We start from the raw sequence: 18,242 nt of genomic DNA on the forward strand, positions 1-18,242 counted from the left end.
TGCTCCCTTGGCTTGGTTCCAGGTCTTCCTCCAAGTCGATGGCACCTTCTTCCCCCTCAGCCACTTGCACAAACTCCAAGACACCTCCTCCCCTGACTTTAGCAATTATGCTGAGGGCCATTAGGCTCTCAGCGGGACTATTTTTAGAGACCCCGTGTCTATCACGGAGACATTTTTCCCTGTATGGAAATACCCCGCCTCCATCTGCACCAGCTGCCTCTGTTAACTGCACCTCTCTTCTCTCCCTGACCCAGAGGAAGGGGGCTCGGTCCGCCAGGTGCTCTTCCCCCATTGCTTGAGCCCGGTGGGAACAGGACAGGGGCTGGCTTGAGGGAGACACTTGCACCCCGCACACCTATAGCTCCATGATTAGAAGTGTGCTATTGGTTTATGCTTGGTTCTTGCGAGTTATGTCTTTATTGATCCATGTATTTATTTCAGTCTGTAGCTGGAGGAGAGCACAGGCAGAGAGCAAGGGCTTCCCTCCTCCCAGCCATTTGGCCTCAGAAGCTGGCCACCTCAACCTCCCTGAAGAAGGTTCCAGGCACAGACCTGGGGGTGGGGGGGAGGGGGCAGTCCTCCACCATCCCTGTTCCTCCAGTGGCGGCAGAGGCAGCCCTTCCCGGTCATGTCCATGGGAAGGCAGTAACTGAAATCTGGGTTTTAGGAGAAGGAGTGGAGAACTAGGATTCCCAGTCATCCTCATCTTCCTCTCCAGGTGGCTGCTGTGGGGGAGGCAGAGGTGGTATGGAGTCTGACATTCGGGTGAAGGCTCCTCCTGGCCCCTCGCTGGTCCCTGCCGCAGGTCCTTTCCCAGAGATACCTGGGAGGGCAGAGGTGGAGGGTTGGTTGGGAAGCCAGTTCACCCAGCCCCCAGAGACTTAAAAACGAAGAAAAAGGCAGGGCGTTCACAATACGAAATACCCTGAGCCTCCCAGCCCAGGAAAGGCTGCTGGCTCTGCTTCCTACCTTTACGCCTCAACAGCAGCTTGTTAAAGAGATCCGACATCAGGTCCCCGCCTTGGCTTGTGGCTCTCACTGTAATAGGAAAGCCACTGGTAAGGAAAGATGAAGGAACCAAGGGCAAAATCTGCCCCTGGCACGGCATCCTCAGGGTTTGGACCTATATATTTTTTGCTATCAACCCCTGCCAGCCCCTCCCACAGCTGTCATGTCACCAGGTCTTGGAGCTCCAGGCTGTTACTGAATCCAGCACTAGGGCACTAATAAGAAACTGAGTAACACAACCACCCTGTGAGACAAAGGTGGAGGGATGAGTGGCCCCATTGTACGGATCAGGAAATTGGCCCAGAGAGGTTGGGCAATTTGCCTGAGGTCATAGAGCAAAACTTAGAAACCCAGATGGGACTCAAACTCAGGACTTCAGGGCATTGCTGCTCTGCGCCCAGGCGTTCTATTCACGCTGGCATTTAGGATTCACAGCAGGTGCAACCTGCAGCCCCAAGAGGCTTAGCAAAGAAGGTCTGGGGTAGTCCTCCAGGTCTTCAGTCTCTAAAGGATCTCATGTCCCCAACCATGTCCTTGGACAGCCCCTGGCAGAATCTAAGAAGATTCTCTGTTGTCATAGTTTGAGCTGGATGAGGCTCTGTCTCCTATTAGCTTAAAGAGGAAAGTTCTAAGCAGGCTATAAAACCAGGAGGGAACCCACAGTGCAGGTAGCAGGTGGGGGTCGGGGTGGGGGGATGGGAACATTAGGGATGGCCACCCAGGACTTCCAGCAGACACCCTCAGGGAAGCATGAGGCAAGCTGGGTGGGTGCTGCCCTTCTGACCTTTGGGGTGGGCAGAGAGCACTCAGTTGAAGTCATGCTACAAGAGAAGGTGCCCATTTCCTAGAGCATCAGGATCCCCTCACCTTGCTCCTGCTCCTTCTGTTTCTTCTTCTCCAACTTGCGCTCCTTGACGCTGCGGAGTTTGGCCTTGCCGATGCCCCCAGCCTGGCGGATGGACTCCAGCAGAGTGGCCCGGCCACTGGAAGGGTCTACCACTTCCTTGGGAGCTCCCTGGACCATGGCTGGAAGAGGGAGGGTGTGAGGGAGAAGGCTGCTCAGGCAGGCCACCCTGTGGGACAGCCTTGACCAGTCTGCGGTTCTGAGGTCCAGAGGCTTCCCCCCAAGCCTGGCTGTGAGAACAGGCTCTTCCTCTTGACAGGGAAGCCAGTGGGTGATGCCGAGCCTTGGGAGAATGTATGCAGCCTGAATGCTGGCTGTGTCTGCTGCGCTCAGGTCCTATATGCAGGCACCCCTGGTCCCTTCCCACACCACTTGGTTTAGGAGCCAGTGCAAATCTACCAATTTGCTGACACTGTCCGAACTTGACACATGAACCACCAAGAGTTTTTGTGCCACTGTAATGGAGATAAACTAGATGTCATGCTAAAGTGAAAATCCTCATTTTAAGGATTTGGGTATTTTATTGTTGAAGTTTCCCATTTTTTTCCAGTAGCCCCCTTTTTCTCACTGGCTTAAGTAGGAATGGGGGACCACAGCTCCACGTCCAGGCTCCCTCTCCCTGGAGATTAGCGTTCTGGTGGGCTACAGTTTGAAAACCATTTCATGAGCCCAGTGGAACAAGATTTTGAAATTAGAACTATTTGAAAGCCTGAACCTTATGGCACATAAACCTACAGGAAAACCCTTCAGGGATCCAGAAATCGGAGGCATCCTCCAAGAGCACACACCCCCTCGCCGCTGACCCCCACACATGCTGCTGCTGCTGCTGCTCCTACCTGGAGACATGCCGCCACTGCCGTCCTCCTCCTTGGCGCCTTGGCCTGGGGAGGCCAGGGTCTGGGGTGGGGGTGGCGGAATGCTGACCACCACGGACGGAGCTGGGGGAGGCGGCGGGGGTGGGGGCGGCGGCGGCGGCGGTGCTGTCAGCATGCCGTCTTCTGGGTCTGCAACAGAAGGGTGAGACAGTGTGATGTTCCTGGGTCGCAAGTGGCCAAGCAGGGGAGCTCCTGCCCAACTCCAGTTCTCAGCTCACCAGGCTTGAAAGGCTCGGCCACCTCTGTATGGAAGGTGGGCAGCTCTGGAATGGTGCCCGGGGCGGAGGGGGCGATGCCGGGGCCCAGGTCAGCACTGTACATGAGGTCATCGGCAATGCCTGGCAGGTCGGGCAGGTAGGATGGCACGTCGATCTCAGGCACTTGGCCCAGGTCAGGCACATAAAAGTAGTTCTCTGGAACCTGCACAATTAGGTGGGAGCATACGAGTGGGGGGCTGCAGGGGCCCGGGGCCCTGTAGTCTGACCTTGGGGCAGCGAGCAGGGCCTGGTATGCACCCATGTACAGCAGGGTGGGAGCAGGGGATCAGCAGACCCTGAGAGAACGCCACCCCTCCCCCACCCCCGACGCGCGCCCTCCATCTCCACCTGTTGCTCCAGCTGCTCCCTCTTGCTGATGGACAAAGGTGCATCGAACAGCTTCTCCTCTGTCTCTGCCCCCAGCATCACATGGGTCTTCGTTACAGCACCAGCCAGGGGATCCAGGAAGACGTACTTTTTGTACCTGCAGAGGTTGGATGGGTGAGGGGCAGTCCCTCATCTGCTCTGGGCCCATCGTCCTGACCCATCTTTCCTACTTCTTTGGGGCCACAGTTTGTACTGTGGACTCTGAGGCCTTACAAGATAAACCAAACTGATCAGCTCCCGGCCACCCCCAGCCTGCAGACTTCTGCACCTGAGTCTGATGCCCCCTGGATCCCCCGACAAAGCCAGGCCGGGCCCCCAGCCGCCCTTTCAGAGTCTCGCCCTCTGCCGTACAGGTTCTCAGTGGTGTTGAACAGCAGCAAGGAGCTGACGGAGCTGATGTTGCTGGGAAGGCCCCCAAGCCCCTCCTCGGCCTCATCCTCAGGCTCTGGCTTGGTGTTCACGCACACAGGGAAGTATTTCAGCTTCTCCTGGCGGGGTCAAGGGTGGTGACAAGAATGGTGGGTTTCAGTACTGGGCCAAAGTGACCACCCAATCCCAGTCAAAATCCTCTTGGGGGACAGAACCTGCAGTTCCTCCCCACAGCCAAGGCCGCCTCTGGTCATCCCTCCAACTGTGTGAGCCCATCAGACCTGCAGAGCCCACTCATCCAGGGGGCGATGCTTGCTCTGGATCCTGTGGCGGGGGCGTCTCTGGAGGCCAGGGTCCTGGGCACCTGCGAAGATGGAACCATACTCCTGCAGACGCTCTGGTGCTGGGTACTTGGCACTGGAAAACACCTATGAACACAGTCAGAGATCAGTTCTTTAGGGGGCCCAAGATGCTCCACAGCCTAGGATGGGGTGGGGGGTGGGGGGTGGGGTTGAGCAGAAGGAAAGCTTGAGGGGTGGCTGGACAGGGTGGGCAGGGACCTGGACAACCTCGGAGGCATCAGGAGAAGATGGGGATGGGGTTTCTGGGACTCCCTGCCAGCTACAGGGACTTAGGGTCACATGGGCTACCTTGATGGCCTTCTTGCTGCCCTTGATCTTCTCGATCTTGGCTTGGGCCAAGGAGACCCTCTCCCCAATGGCCTGCAGCTGCCTCCGGCTGAGCTCTACTCGCTGGGAGATCCTGCCATGGAAAAAGAATCATGGCTTGAGGGCTACTCCCCAAGCCCCTGCAGCCTCCTGCACACCTGCATCTGCCTGCAAGGGCCCTTAGAACACAGTGTTTACTGCTGGTGATGGCAGATCTTGAGACTGCCTGGGGGGCTTCTGCAAGGCTTGTCTAACCTGAAGAGTCTAGGCATGAACTTGACTGGGTTCTTTGGAGCTCTGGGTAGGAATGGGCAATCACTCTGGTCTCAAGTCGGTACCTGGACAGGTCATCTTAAGGGACAGGGCTCCCGCCTCTGGGCGTTTACAGACTCAAGCAGGGGCAAGCAGACAAAACTGTCATGACTCCTATACATCACCACCTATTTCCAGACAAGGAAATGAGCTTGGCAAGGATGGGTGACAGGCAAGGCTGGGTCTAAATTCAAGTCCCAGACCCGTTCACAGGGAGCTGCCCCAACACATCATCAACGGCTCGTGTAAGCAACTCCAAAGTCCTCTCTGTGGTTCTCATGGTTGTTGTCGGGGTGCTCTTGGGTTTCTACTTACCCTTCCCTGAACAGTGGGCTCCAGTGACACCAGTGCCCTGCTACTCCCGGACATGCCAGTCATATTACCGAGTGGCCTTTGCATCAAATGGAGTACTGTCCCCACAGATAACCACATGGCTGGGTTCTTCACTGAGCACCCTCCTCACTGAGGCCTTTCCGGAAGGCCATGAACCCTAAAGATGCACCTGTCACTTTCCAACGCCCTTTTAACACAGAGCCACTTGACATTACATATGTGTGCTCCAAGGCGGTAAGGGCTTTGCTTTGTTCCCCACTGTGTTCCCAGTGCCGGCACCCATAGGGGCTCGCTGCATGACTAGCACCCATGTACCCTAAATGTACGTGCACATGAGTCTCACACTGCCCCACATTATTGAGCAATGGCAGGTTTCTTCTCACTGCAGAGTTGACAGATGCCAGGGCATTCTCCTCCCAATTGCTCTCCCACCTCCAAAAACACCAGTCTCTGCCCATAACCACCAACTTTCACATTCAAAGATGTCACATAAGCACTTACCTGGCAGGAGTGAGCACATGAGAGAAATAAAGAGGCAGAATTGCAAGTTTACTTTGTAGGGAAGGGGAGGAGGACATGGTGGATGGCAAGAGGAGCCCCCTGCCTCTGGGGTCAGAGACTATAAAGCCAGGGAACTCCAGGATTTCTTTCAAAGTTGAAGTCAAGGCTCTGGACCAATCTTCCTAAATCAACCCCCGCCAACTCTAGAGGATTCTGGTCCTCAGAGAACCAACCAATCAGCCAATTTTATAACCCAGGGGTCTCCATTCCCTGAACTCTCTCTGATTACTCCTGGCTCCTTATGTGTAGGAAGCTAAGTGAGATGAGGGTCTAGGGTACAAGCAGGTACCAAAAACAGCTTGGTCTTCCTTGACAGACTGGTCTGAGTGGAGCAGCAACAGAACAGAGGGCAGAGTTTCCTTCCAGTGAGAAAATGCAGAACCTACCAGACTTGCATGAACTCCATCTTTTCTGGCAGGAAGGTTTCCATCCACTGAGAAAGGTTACTCACACACAAGCTACTTCTTCCAGTTCCCAACCCAGCCACATTCTGCCCCTGGGTGCTGAAGCAACGTCAGTGGTTACATAATCACTCTGCTTGAAGTCAACATGGAGAGTGGGAGGGACATCAGAACTGGAGAAGGACAAAGGCTATTCTGTTCCGGTTTTTTGATCAAGGAGAGCAGGGCCGGTTCCTCTAAGTTGCAAACATAAAGCTTAACAATAAACCCTGGCAAAGTTCCAGAATGGATTATTAAATTGAGGGCCCGTAAGCACTTTGAAGAGAAAGAGGCAGATCCCAGGGGCCAGCACTGTTCTAAATTCACAGCATTTCTTTTTTTGACAGCGTTATTAGACTGGTGTATCAGGGGAAAGCCTTAAACACAGTGCATCTTGAGTCAGCAAGGATTCTGACGGCTTCTCACAAAATCCTGTGGACGAGATGGAGCTATGGGCATTGGAGGAGAGCCCATTTAGGAAAAACCCGAAGGGCACTGCTGAAGAATGGACTGATTTCAGCCATACACAAAGGTCTCTGGCACGGCCCCTTCTAGCTCTTGCAACACTGGATTAGTAACCTGGGGGCACTGAATGGAGGAGGGTCAAAATGGTCTGCATGGTAGAATCAAGACGCAGATGATCTTGAGAGGCTGGAAGGATGGACTGCAATCAACAAGAAACTGACAAGGGATGAAGTCCAGCATTTAGGTTTAAAAAGTCAAGTGCACAAATACAGAAAAGATGGTGATTTAGCAACAAGGCCTGAGGTTCTGGTTAACAATAGCTCAGTATGAGTAAAAATGTGTTAAGGAGCTTAAAAAGGAAATGCAATCTTAGGGCACACAGCTCCTTGTCCCTCCTTCCTTCTTTCAGTAAACTGGGGACATCCACTCTCCTGGAGGCACTATAGAGAAAACAGACCCCAGATGAATGAGCTAACCTATGCCGGGCGCCAACCTCTCTGCAGCTCTGTCCCCTTTAAACTGGATCCACATTTTTTATTTATTTGAGAGAGAGAGAAGAGAGCGTGCTAGCTGGGGAGAGGGGCTGAGAGAGAATCTTATCAGCACAGGGCTCAATCCCATGACCCTGGGATCATGACCTGAACTGAAATCAAGAGTTGGACGCTCAGCTGTAGAGCCTCCCAGGCACCCCTAACCTGGATCCACGTTTTAAGAGTACTCTGAATTCCGTCTAGACTATTCACTGCTGTATCTCTAGTACCTGGGACTGTGCCTGACGTGTAACAAATACCGGCTGAATGTAAAGTGACAAGTCAAAGAACATCTCGAGGAGGATGGCGAGGAGTGATTAGCTCATGTCATACAAAGATGACTGAAGGGTGTTCTGGCTACAGGTGAGATGACTTAGGGACTATGGTAATTCCCTTCAAATATCAAAACCATCACAAGTGCTACTGGGCTGAAAAGTGATTAGACTTATTCTGTCACCCCAGAAGGCTGCATAAGGACCAGTGGGTGGAGTTATGCGGTTCTGCACAAGAACTTTCTAGAAAAGTTACACAGCTTTGAAATCAGAGTCTAGCAGGATGATCACCTGTCAGGAATGCTCCGAGAGAGACTGCTGTGCAGGGCAGGGGAAAGGAGGCCGGGAGCTTACAAGGATCTGAGAACCTACACGTCTAAGTGATGGCCTGCTTGGCGACTACCCCCAGTCTACTCTGTCAGAGTCATAGCCATGGTGCCGAGGAGAGGGCAGACCACGGGTGAAAGCGCTCTCACTCCTGGGCAGTGGCAGTGTGAAGGCTGCATCAGGCAGAACCGGCAGGCTACATGCAGCTGGCATGGAGTGCCACAACCCATCGGCAACGTCCCCTGTGAGGGTGGCGGAGTAGTGGCGAGTAGGTAACTGGCCATCCCCTGGCTTGATGGTCTGCTTCAAGGCAGGTCAGTTTCCAAGCTTATCACAGAAGCCATGTCCTCAAAACACAGTGGCCCAGACACCAGGGCTCTGCTGGCGGTGACAAGAAAGGAACTGGCTTAGTCAGTCTACTCAGAGCCTGGGACAAAGAATCAGGTAAAACACCCAATGGCAGGGTGCCTGGGTGGCTCAGTTGTTAAGTGGCCAACTTTGGCTCACGGTCTGTGGGTTTGAGCCCCGCATCAGGCTCTGTGCTGACCATTTGCTCAGAGCCTGGAGCCTGCTTCTGATTCTGTGTCTCCCACTCTCTCTGACTGTCCCCAGCTCATACTCTGTGTCTGTCTGTCTCTCAAAAATAAAAACGTTAAAAAAAAAACCAAACAACTGTCTCAGAGATTCCTGTCTCCCAGGGAGAGAAGTGACTACAATGCCCCATAAACCGGGGTTTAGCATTAGTGTGACCTTGAGCAAGTCACTCAACTGGCCTAGGCCTCCAGCCTCTTCAGCTGAAACAGAGACAGTGACCTCTGTATCATGGGATTATTATAAAGGTTAAAATGAGCAACTGTTCCCGTACTAGCAGATATATCCGAAGTACTCCGTTACCATTTGCTATTACTACCCCTGAGATTAGGAGGGATAAGGGGCTCCAGGCACACAGACAAAAGCAAGAGGAGGCGGTGCTGAGCGGACGTGGAGCAGGATGTTCCAGGCCAAGAAAAGAGAACACCATGGAGCAGAGAGCTGGGCAACAGCAAAGGCTCCTCCGGCCAGCATGGGAGGGACTCAAGGAAGTGCCCTAGGGACCACTCCTCTCACATGGGAGAGGGAGGGGACAGTGCTAGGGCCTGGGTCCCCTATCCCCATTCCCTCAGGGATGACTTCCAGCCCTGGCTCCTGGTCATCAGCACTCCCACCCTGCCTTAGGGCAGAGACTGCTGGGGAGGGAGAAGGGAGCACCCTTCCTGCCCCAGAATCTCTGTTGCTTCTCCCCTCGCCTGCTGTCCCACCCCCTTGGAATTGCAGACCTTGAACCTATTCATGCCACTATTTCCTCTTCCTCCTCTTCCTTTGCTCACTGGAATGATTAGTAATGATCTGCTAATTATGCAGGCAGCTGACTGAATGTTTCCCAACCTGGGAATCACCAGGTGCCAATCAGGACCAAGAAAGGAGGGGGAGGAGAGGGGAGGGGAGGCTGGAGGAAGTGAGGCAGAGGGGGAAGGATGGGAAAGGAGGAAGAGGAGAGAAGCAAGGAAAAGAAGGAAAGGAGGGGTTGGAAAGACAAAGGAGAAGTGGGAGGCAAGCTCTGCAGGGAAAAGCAACCCTTCCCAGGGCAGCGACTTCCCGGGGGGCGAGGCAGCCACAGTGCTAGGGCTGACAGGGACCCCAAGTGACAGCATCTGATCCCAACCTCCACCCTGTCCAGCTCCTCTTCCCTATGCCACCCCAGCCCCCTTGCCTTGTTATCTAAGTCATGTGAAGCCACTGACGTCTCTGGGCAGCTGGTTTGGAGCCAGGCTGGTCCCAGGTGAGGATGAGCGCAGGTGAGGGACGGGCGCTCTGTCAGGCAGGAAGACAAACAGTCCGGGAGAGCCTGAGAGGTACTTGTCATTCTCTCCAGTCCCTGCGTGGCTCCCGCTGCGGCAGAGCAGGAGGAGGAAGGCCAGCTCTGAATGCTAATTTTCCATGAGCTCACCTACCTGCGGAAGCAGGCACAGGCGCCCTGGGGCTGACTGGCCTGGGCCTGACATAGTGGAGCAGTGGGGAGGAGAGCCAGATATCCACCTGTCTCTTCTTCACAAGAGGTTTCCAAGCAGATGGAATAAAGGTAAGGGGGAAGATTCCAGGCCGGGGTCACATCCTCACTACAAAAGCCCATGAGAAATGAAAAGCCCACACGCATGCTGACTGCTGCAGAATGGGAGTGGAGGAGCAGGCAAATAAGGCTGGGTCTGGGTACACCCTCCCCCAACTATCCCTGACCCCTCTCCTTCCTTCACCCAGTTCCTGATCTGTCATCATTCCCTTTGAAATGTCTCTCATCCAGCCCTCCCTGCCAGCAGCTCCCCTGGACCGCAGCCTCACCCCTTCCCTGCCCTGACTGCAGCAACAGCTCTCAGTGCACCGCTGGAAGCCACCTTCTCCCCTTCCTGTTCACTTCGAGGGCTGCCTGCTGAGCCTTCCCTAAACTCTTCTACAGCACCCTTCCCGGCTCCAGAGCCATCATGACTCCTACGAGGCCTGAATCAAGCGCAAAGTCCTGTCCTGTTAGGATAAGCCCTCCTGGGCCCTAAAATTCTTATCCCAACCATTCATGCCCCCACCTCCTTTCTCCCCCTCCCCCTGCCATGGCATTCCCACAGCAATGCGGGAAGGAGCACAGGAAGAAGTGACAGCCTAGCTCCCAAAGGCACACAATCTGAGGGGGAAGCGAGGCCCACAGTCACAGGGAAAATTGACTTTTCACACCCTCTTCTGCAGTGCAGGAGCTGAACGTGCGGGGCAAGCAGTAATGTCTATACTCCCAGCACAAAACACGCCTATTCAGGCCAGCCTCCCCTGGGGAGCCTGGGATACACCATGCTCCCCACTCAGGCCTCTGAGCCTCTGGCACCCCTTTGTGGACCCCACCAGAGGGCCTGCACACCCATTCCCACCCTGCCTAAACACAACCTATTCCCCCTATAGCCTCCTTCAGGAGGCCTTCTCTGACCATGTAGGAGGCATGTGGGTTTCCTCTCTGGTGTCTACTTCTTCCTTATTCAAATAAGGACCCTCAATTCCTGTAAAGAATCCACTGCTACCATAGGCTCAGTCCCGGCACTTCAGCTGGGGCTAAACCCAGGGCGTAGGAGTAATGCCATAATAGGGTCTATGCCCATTGGCGTGTCATGCCCTCTGCCCCCATAATGGGCTCTGGGATAGACAGGAGAACCCAGCCAGGCCACGGGCCTTGCGAAATGCTGACACAAAGGAAAGCCCTCTTTCCTGCTGGACCTGAACCTGAGCATATGACCTTCTGACCCTGCTGGAGAGCAAAGCCTGTTGGGGAATAGGACCGACCCTAAAGCGGCAAGCCGGGATGGAATGAAACGTTGGGTACTGATGACATCACTTAAGACCTGCAACTCCAAATCCTGCTTTACTGACTGATTACTGCTTGCTTCAACTGGGTTAGAGAATTCTGACTTAAAAAGAAAAAATTGGTGGCACATTTAAGCTTTCATTTATTTTGAGAGAGAGAGAGCAGGAGCAGGGAAGCGGTGGAGAGAGAGGATCCCAAGCAGGCTTTGTGTTGTCAGTGTAGAGCCCGACTCAGGGCTCAATCCTATGAACTTCAAGATCGTGACCTAAGCCAAAATCAAGAGTTGGACACTTAACTGCCTAAGCCACCCAGGCACCCCAATTCTTACTTATTTTTCCCTTCTCTAGATCCCTAGAAGCCTGCACAGTTCATGTTACACAATCAAGAATCCATCTACCACTGTTCATCATCAGGGAAATACAAATCAAAACCACAATGAGCTACCATCTTACATCTGTCAGAGTGGCCAAATTAACAACACAGGAAACAACAGATGCTGGCGAGGATGTGGAGAAAGGGGCAGCCTCTTACACTGCTGATGGGAATGCGAACTGGTGCGGCCACTCTAGAAAATAGTGTGGAGGTTCCTCAGAAGTTCAAAGATAGAACTACCCTACGACCCAGCAATTGCAGTACTAGGTATTTATCCAAAGGACACAAAAATACAGATTTGAAGAGGCACATGCACCCCAATGTTTACAGCAGCATTACCGACAACAGCCAAATTATGGAAAGAGCCCAGATGTCCATTGACTGATGAATGGATAAAGATGTGGTATGTCTGTACATATATAAGTATGTGTGTGTGTGTGTATAAATATAGATATAATGGAATATTACCCAGCTATCAAAAAGAATGAAATCTTGCCATTTGCAGCAATGTGGATAGAGCTACAGTGTATTATGCTAAGCAAAATAAATCAGTCAGAAAAAGACAAATACCGTATCATTTCACTCATATGTAGAATTTAAGAAACGAAACAGATAAACAAAGGGGAAGGGAAGGAGAAATAAAACAGAGGAGACAAACCAGAGAGACTCTTAACTATAGAGAACAAACTGGGGGTTGCTGGAGGGGAGGGAGATGGGTTAGAGGAGTGATGGGCATTAAGAAGGGCACTTGTAATGAGTACCAGCTGTTATGTGTCAGTGATGGATCACTAAATTCTACTCCTGAAACCAATACTACACTCTATGTTAACTAACTTAAATTTAAATAAAATCTTGGAGAGCAAAAAAAACCAAACAAAAAAAGAATCCATCTAGAGATTTACTGTTTTCCCATTCTAGACTATAAGACCCTTGGGGACGGGAACCATGTCATCGATACCATCAGTACCCCTCAGGGTCCAGCACATTTGGCACATGGTGGGAGGTCAATGGAGTGACCAGGAACATGGCTGTGAGGGGAGCACAGACTTAGGCTTCTGAGAGGCACCGTACCCTCCCTGGACCATGGCTAGCCACCTGGGAGGCACCATACCTCACCACTTTTTTCCAGGAGATAGACTGCCTGCCCTCCCCTCATTCCATCCATGGGCACAGGGACAACGAAACTGTCTACCGGTGTCAAATACCAGGAGGAAGGGAAAGGGCAGTATACTGAAAATCCAGTGCTCCGCTTGGAGAAAGAGAAGCATATAATCACAGTCCTGGTGAGAAAACAAAATTTTCTGGTGGATTGTTTTTGGCATCTATTTCAGTCACCGGGCATGGGGTGGCTATAATCTGGGACTGATGGTTCTTAAAGGCCTGTGTTCTTTGCTTATGTGCTCCTTGGGCATATTTAGCACAAATACAGGCACAAAAAGGGCATATAACATTTTTTGTAACTATTGACAGCAAGTTAATGGAGGGCCACCATAGGCAGCAGAGGGGCAGAGCTGACAGCAACTGATAAAAATAGGGGGTGTTTACTGAGTGCTTACTATACTCCAGGCACTTTAATTCCCTTGCAAGTTTTCATTTACTTAATTTTACTACAATCCTATGAGGAAGGCAGCATTATTGACGCCATTTTATAGATGGGAACACTGAGGCTTAGAGAGATTAAGTAACTTGCTTAAGTTTATAAAGCAAGCAAATGGGGAAGCCAGAATAGAGCCAACCCCCTTCATCCCTCTGAGACACCGCCCTTTGGTTACATTTACATTCTGCACAGGCTTGGGGCAGGTAGGTAAGTTGGGGGCACAGGTCAGAGGCCAAAGTGTAAGAGGGTCTGGTGTTTATAGCAAGTCTAACTACTCTCATTTTCTGCCCGTACTCGGGAAGGCTTCCGGGAGGAGGCCTGCTTCCAGGTGGTGAAGGGGGAGGTTGGAAGGTGAAGGATCAGCGGTTTCCTGGTCTGGGGCACAAGCAGGGAGGGTTGGGGGGGGTGACTTGGATCCCAGGAGGGACCTCAATCAAATACTTCACATGGGGCGGGATGAAAGGTCCCCATGTGATGTGGGCACCGGAAAGGAGATCTAAGCCCCATTTCAGGCTTCTTAGAGCCAGAAAAAACAAAGACCTGCATAAAAAACAAAACCGGGGACCTTTGCAAAGCAACAGCAGACGCCCTTCAATAAACACTGAGTAAAAATCATTATAGCCCGAGGGCTGTGCAAGATCAGCACGGGCGATACTCCTACTCATGACTCTAAGTTACCCCGAGGCCCTGCCTACCTCTCTGGGGCTTCTGGACCCCCTCAGCCTCTCACTCTCCTTGCTCCAACCACACTGCCTTCCATTCAGGTCCTTCCCATCTCAGGACTTTAGCTCACGCCCTTCTTTCTTTCTGGAATTTTCTTCTCAATCTACCCACTTACAATAACTCCTACTCACCCTTCAGATTTTCCCATCAATGTTTTTCCTCACATATGTCTTCCCTGATCCCCCTGAACCAAATCAGGCCTTCCTGTTACCACCTCCCATTGCACCCTTTCTCCCCATTACAGAGAGACAGTGATAATTCCAGAGTCTGGAGCCATATGGCTGGGTGTGACCCCTGGCTCCGCCAGTAGGGCAAGTCTCTTAGCCATGCCTCAGTCTCCTCATCTATAAAAGGGAGACAACAAGCATACCTCCTCATAAAGTTGTTCTGAGGGTTGAGTTAATGCACTCAGATCAATGGTGGCCCATGGCTAATGCTATACAAGGATCAGTTATTACAAAACTACTATAAATAGGTCTTAATCACAATTATAATTAAATAACCAATTACACAATGGTTAGAGTCCCTCTCTCCTGCCAGAGTCCCGGTCCCCCCACCATCCACTGGTAGGGCAATCCCCTGAAACCTTTCAGAAGCTGCGGTGGCATGCAGCGAAGAAGCAACTGCCACTTCATAAAAGTGAAAATCCGCTTCGGATTTCTTTTGGTCAGCGAACACAGGAATGGATATAGGTTCTTCATAAAAGCAAATTGGCAGAATGCGACCTTCCAGACAGTGAGGGAAACCTGCACACTCTCTGGGTGGGACAGAGATGCTGCCTGAGCCGCTGCTGTAACTAAAGAGCACAGCATAGTGCCTTGCACACACAAGAAATGCTGAATAAATATTTGCTGACTGCAGGACTGAGCCAGGGCACAGGCTCCCCCTTCGCCCCGGGAGCTCAGTGGGATAGTCGGCAGTGAGTTCCTATGAGAAAAAGGTTCTAAGCCAGGCTCCTACCTTGGGCCTCTGGGCACAGGGAAGCCAGCAGGGTCCCTCCACAACCAAGACCCCACCCCAAAAGGGCTGCTCCTGGAGGGTGCACTCCCACTGCCCAGCCCCCAATCAGATTTGGGTCAGTGGCAGCACCCACCTGCTAAAGATGTCTCCAGAGACCTTCTGCAGGTACTGCAGGGCATCCGCCGCCTGCTGGATGGCCTCCTCTCGCCTCAGGTCCGGCTGGATGAGGAGCACTGCGTAGGTCTGCCCGGCCAGCGAGTGCTGGGTCCTCATGGGAGTCATGGTGCCTGTGGGAGGGAACCAGAGCATGAGGACGGCCTGCACTCACCCACCACGTGGCAAAGTGAGGGGAGAAGAGAGCCCAGTCCCCCACCCCAACTGTCTGCCACATGTTCAGCCAGTGCAGGCCAGAGGCGGAGGCCAGGGCACTGGGTGGGAGGGCAGGAACTCCCAGGAGCTGCTACTCTGTTGATGCTCAGTGAGTAAATGAGGGAAGGAAACTGGGAGGGACAATGGAGACAGGACAGAAGCAGTCAGAGGTGCTTGCTGCTCTGCTGGGTAACCTTTCCATACATTATCTCATTTCAAATTCCTGAGCCTGGATGAACAAGAAAGAAACCCTGGCTGCAGAGTTCAAAAGAGGCTGGGAGTAGGGGGAGGGATTTGGGGGGAAAATGCCTGCATCAACTGCCAAATGATGGCCAAGTCTGGAAAAGCACAGAACATGTGGACTCCTGAATTCTTTCCACTTTGACCCCGAAGAACTCAAGACCTGTTCCTGAGACAGGATAGGTGGTGGCTGGTGACTCTGCATACACAAGTGTCTGGGCTCTGCTCCCCGAGGCTGGAGCCAAGGGGGGCCCAGGAGGGAGGAGGGACATGTGGGGGCGGGGAATAAGAAGGAAAAACACTCCTTCGAATTGCAAGATGAGGGCAGAGTCTATTTATACTGGGTTTAATTAACTCCGCTCCCTGGTGCCACTAAAGCAGCAATCACACTGCAGACAGCACTGATTTGATTGGCATGGGATGTACCAGGCAGAATATTAAGGCACCGGGCCCCTATAAATAGGCCTAATCACAGCCCCTCAGCAGAAGACGGTGAAAAAGATATTAATCAGACCTGGCACTGTGCTACACACCTGTTCTCTCAGGCACCATGCTGGGGCCCGATTGCAACAGAGGTGTGGGTGGGGCAGCGGAAGTGTGATGGGGAGGACTTGGGAGGCTTCATTTAGGCTTAAGAACTGTGTGACTTTGGGTGAGTTGCTTGCCTTCTCTGCATTTCTGATTCTTTCCATTTCCCCGTACTGCAGACTGAGAATGGCACTACTCTTTAAGTGGTTATTCCCAATGTATCACACCATCTTCTCTTAGGAGTTTACCCCTTTGCTCCCTCTGCTGGCTCCCCCAGCCCTTCCTTCTACCCTACCGGTTGTCTTCTACCCTGCCCAGGCCAGGCCTTTTCAGGATCTGAAATGACTGGTGTGCTCTTCAACTTTTCCTCCGGCAGTGACAATCCTCAGCTTCCCAGACCTGAGGCTGCCTAGAATCATCATCAGGGGCCCAGGAGTCACTCCTCACCTCCCTACTTCTCTTCCTTCCTATCAAATGACCAAAGTGGGGCCAGCTGATGCCTGAGGAACCTAACTCTGAGACCACCCCACTCCTTTCGAGGAGCCCCTCTATTTATACAAATATTATATATTATATTGATGCAAATTTGCTGGCCACTCTAACTTAATGTTGTACCTCAGTTTTCCCATTTCTAAGATCAGGAGAGGGTAAAAGGTAGAAGATACTTTCTGTGCACATGTTGAGATGCATTCCTCCTAAGTTACCCCTTCCGTGTGTGTGCGTGTGCGTACATTAACATGAGGGGGTAGTACAAATCTCCCAAACAAGGAAGTGGCAGGTCCATTCAAGAATTGAGACACTTATGGATGTGAGGGCGATCTGGCTGTGACATCTGTCACCCCATTGATCGCCAGGGCTGATTTGGCTGATCTGGCTGGCTAGGCGGGTGTCCCCTTCCTCCCTCACCGCTCCATGTGTGTCCCTCCTGAAGCTGCGCGCTCGGTCCAAGAGGACGACCATCCCCAATAGAGGAGGACCGTTCTTCCGTCAAGGGTATACGAGTAGCTGCGCTCCCCTGCTAGAACCTCCAAACAAGCTCTCAAGAATTAAGACACTTAGTATAGCTGGTTAGTGGTTTACTTGTTCTGTCCGCAAACATCTACTGAACAACTATTAGATGCCAGCCATGATCGCAATGAAGACGAACAGGACACTATGCTAGTCACAGAGACGACCTCAAAACAAAAACCATGTGACAAGCGGTCTGATTCAGCCAGGAATACAGTGCGAGGGAAGAAGCACCGAGGAAGGAGTGATAAATCCCTCCAGAGGCTAGGGGAGTCAGAGGCTAGGGGAGTCAGGAAAAAGCCTCTCAGCAGAAGCTGCATCTCCCTACCAGGCCTGGAGAGGCAGTGAGGAGAGAACATTCCAGGTAGAACAGCTGGAACAAAGCCATGTAGGAAATGGCAAACAGCTTGAGTGATAAGGGTATAACAATTCTTGGGGCCATTAGCAGGAAAAGCTAAAGAGGCCAGACTGTGTGATAAACACTGAACACCATGGCAAGAAGTTTGGACTGAACCGCTGAGGCCTGTGCTGTCCAATACGGTAGCCACTAGCTGCTTGTGGCTATGGGGCATCTGAAACGTGGCCAATCCGAGTTGAGGTCTAAGTGTAAAACGTTACACCAAATTTCAAGGACTTACTAGGGGAAAAAAAATGTAAAGTATCTTATCAAAATTTTTATATTGATTGCAGGCTGAAAGGGCCATATTTTAGTTATATTAGGTTAAAGAAAATCTATTACTAAATCAATCTCACCTGTTTTACTTGTAAAATCACACATGTGGCTCATACCATATTTCCATTGCAATGGCACTCCCTTACAGAATGGGATAAAAAAAAAAAAACCCACCATGGACTCTCCCAGAAAATGAACATACACCATACCTGTCTCTCAGTGCAGTTTATAATTTCGGAAGTGCATAACGTCCTTTCTGCAAACCCTCCCCGTAGACTCAGCGCCCAGGGTCTACTACCCCGGTTAAAGCCGATGCCGTAGGCAGCCAGGAAGCAAGCGCGGGGGTAAGCAGTGTGAGGTCAATTAAGAAGGGGCCGGGGAGGGGCGGGAGCTGCAAAAGAGGGGTCCGTTCAGTTCAGCCCACTCGCAGGGCCCGGCGCCCAGAGCGTGGACTGGGCGGAAAGGCATGTGAGGGTCACGGGGCCCGGCGGGCCGCGACAGGAAAAGAGGCCTGGCGCCCCGCGGGCCGGCAGGGCCCTCCCCGCGCCCCGGCCTCGGCCTGGGCCTCACGCCGGGGAAGAGCGGAGCCCCGGGTGCAGGGGAGCGGGGAGAGCCCGTCTTTCTCGGGGCCGAGGCCCGACACCGCTTCCGGGTGGGCGGGGCGGCGGGGAGAAGTCAGGCCGGGCGC

The 18,242-nt window shown here is 52.6% G+C and overlaps 1 protein-coding gene across 2 annotated transcripts; it reads right to left on the reverse strand.

The window, feature by feature from the left end:
• Positions 1–387: 387 nt before the first annotated feature.
• Positions 388–18,210, reverse strand: WASHC1 (WASH complex subunit 1). Of its 2 annotated transcripts, XM_029954079.1 has the most exons (11): positions 17,764–18,209; positions 14,870–15,023; positions 4,451–4,562; positions 4,082–4,228; positions 3,783–3,919; positions 3,393–3,528; positions 3,006–3,207; positions 2,749–2,916; positions 1,876–2,034; positions 970–1,038; positions 388–823 (listed from the first exon to the last, which is right to left on the reverse strand). In XM_029954079.1, the coding sequence occupies exons 2-11, from the start codon at positions 15,016–15,018 to the stop codon at positions 684–686; spliced, it is 1,419 nt and encodes a 472-aa protein (XP_029809939.1). In that variant the 5' UTR covers positions 15,019–15,023; positions 17,764–18,209; the 3' UTR covers positions 388–683. The 2 variants fall into 2 exon arrangements, with proteins under 2 accessions (XP_029809939.1, XP_029809940.1); XM_029954080.1 differs by lacking the exon at positions 4,451–4,562 and having other exon boundaries at positions 4,082–4,217; positions 17,764–18,210.
• Positions 18,211–18,242: the final 32 nt, after the last annotated feature.

This window comes from Suricata suricatta, chromosome 10, assembly GCF_006229205.1.
Source record: "Suricata suricatta isolate VVHF042 chromosome 10, meerkat_22Aug2017_6uvM2_HiC, whole genome shotgun sequence".
Classification (NCBI taxonomy): Eukaryota; Metazoa; Chordata; class Mammalia; order Carnivora; family Herpestidae; genus Suricata; species Suricata suricatta.

Bases quoted from the DNA above. Each gene is read 5' to 3' on its own strand.
- WASHC1 (XM_029954079.1), bottom strand. From the start codon at position 15,018: ATGACTCCCATGAGGACCCAGCACTCGCTGGCCGGGCAGACCTACGCA. The intron at 2,917-3,005 runs GTGAGCTGAGAA...CTTCTGTTGCAG, and splicing joins GGCCGAGCCTTTCAAGCCTG to ACCCAGAAGACGGCATGCTG. The intron at 2,035-2,748 runs GTAGGAGCAGCA...TCCCTCTTCCAG, and splicing joins CAGTGGCGGCATGTCTCCAG to CCATGGTCCAGGGAGCTCCC.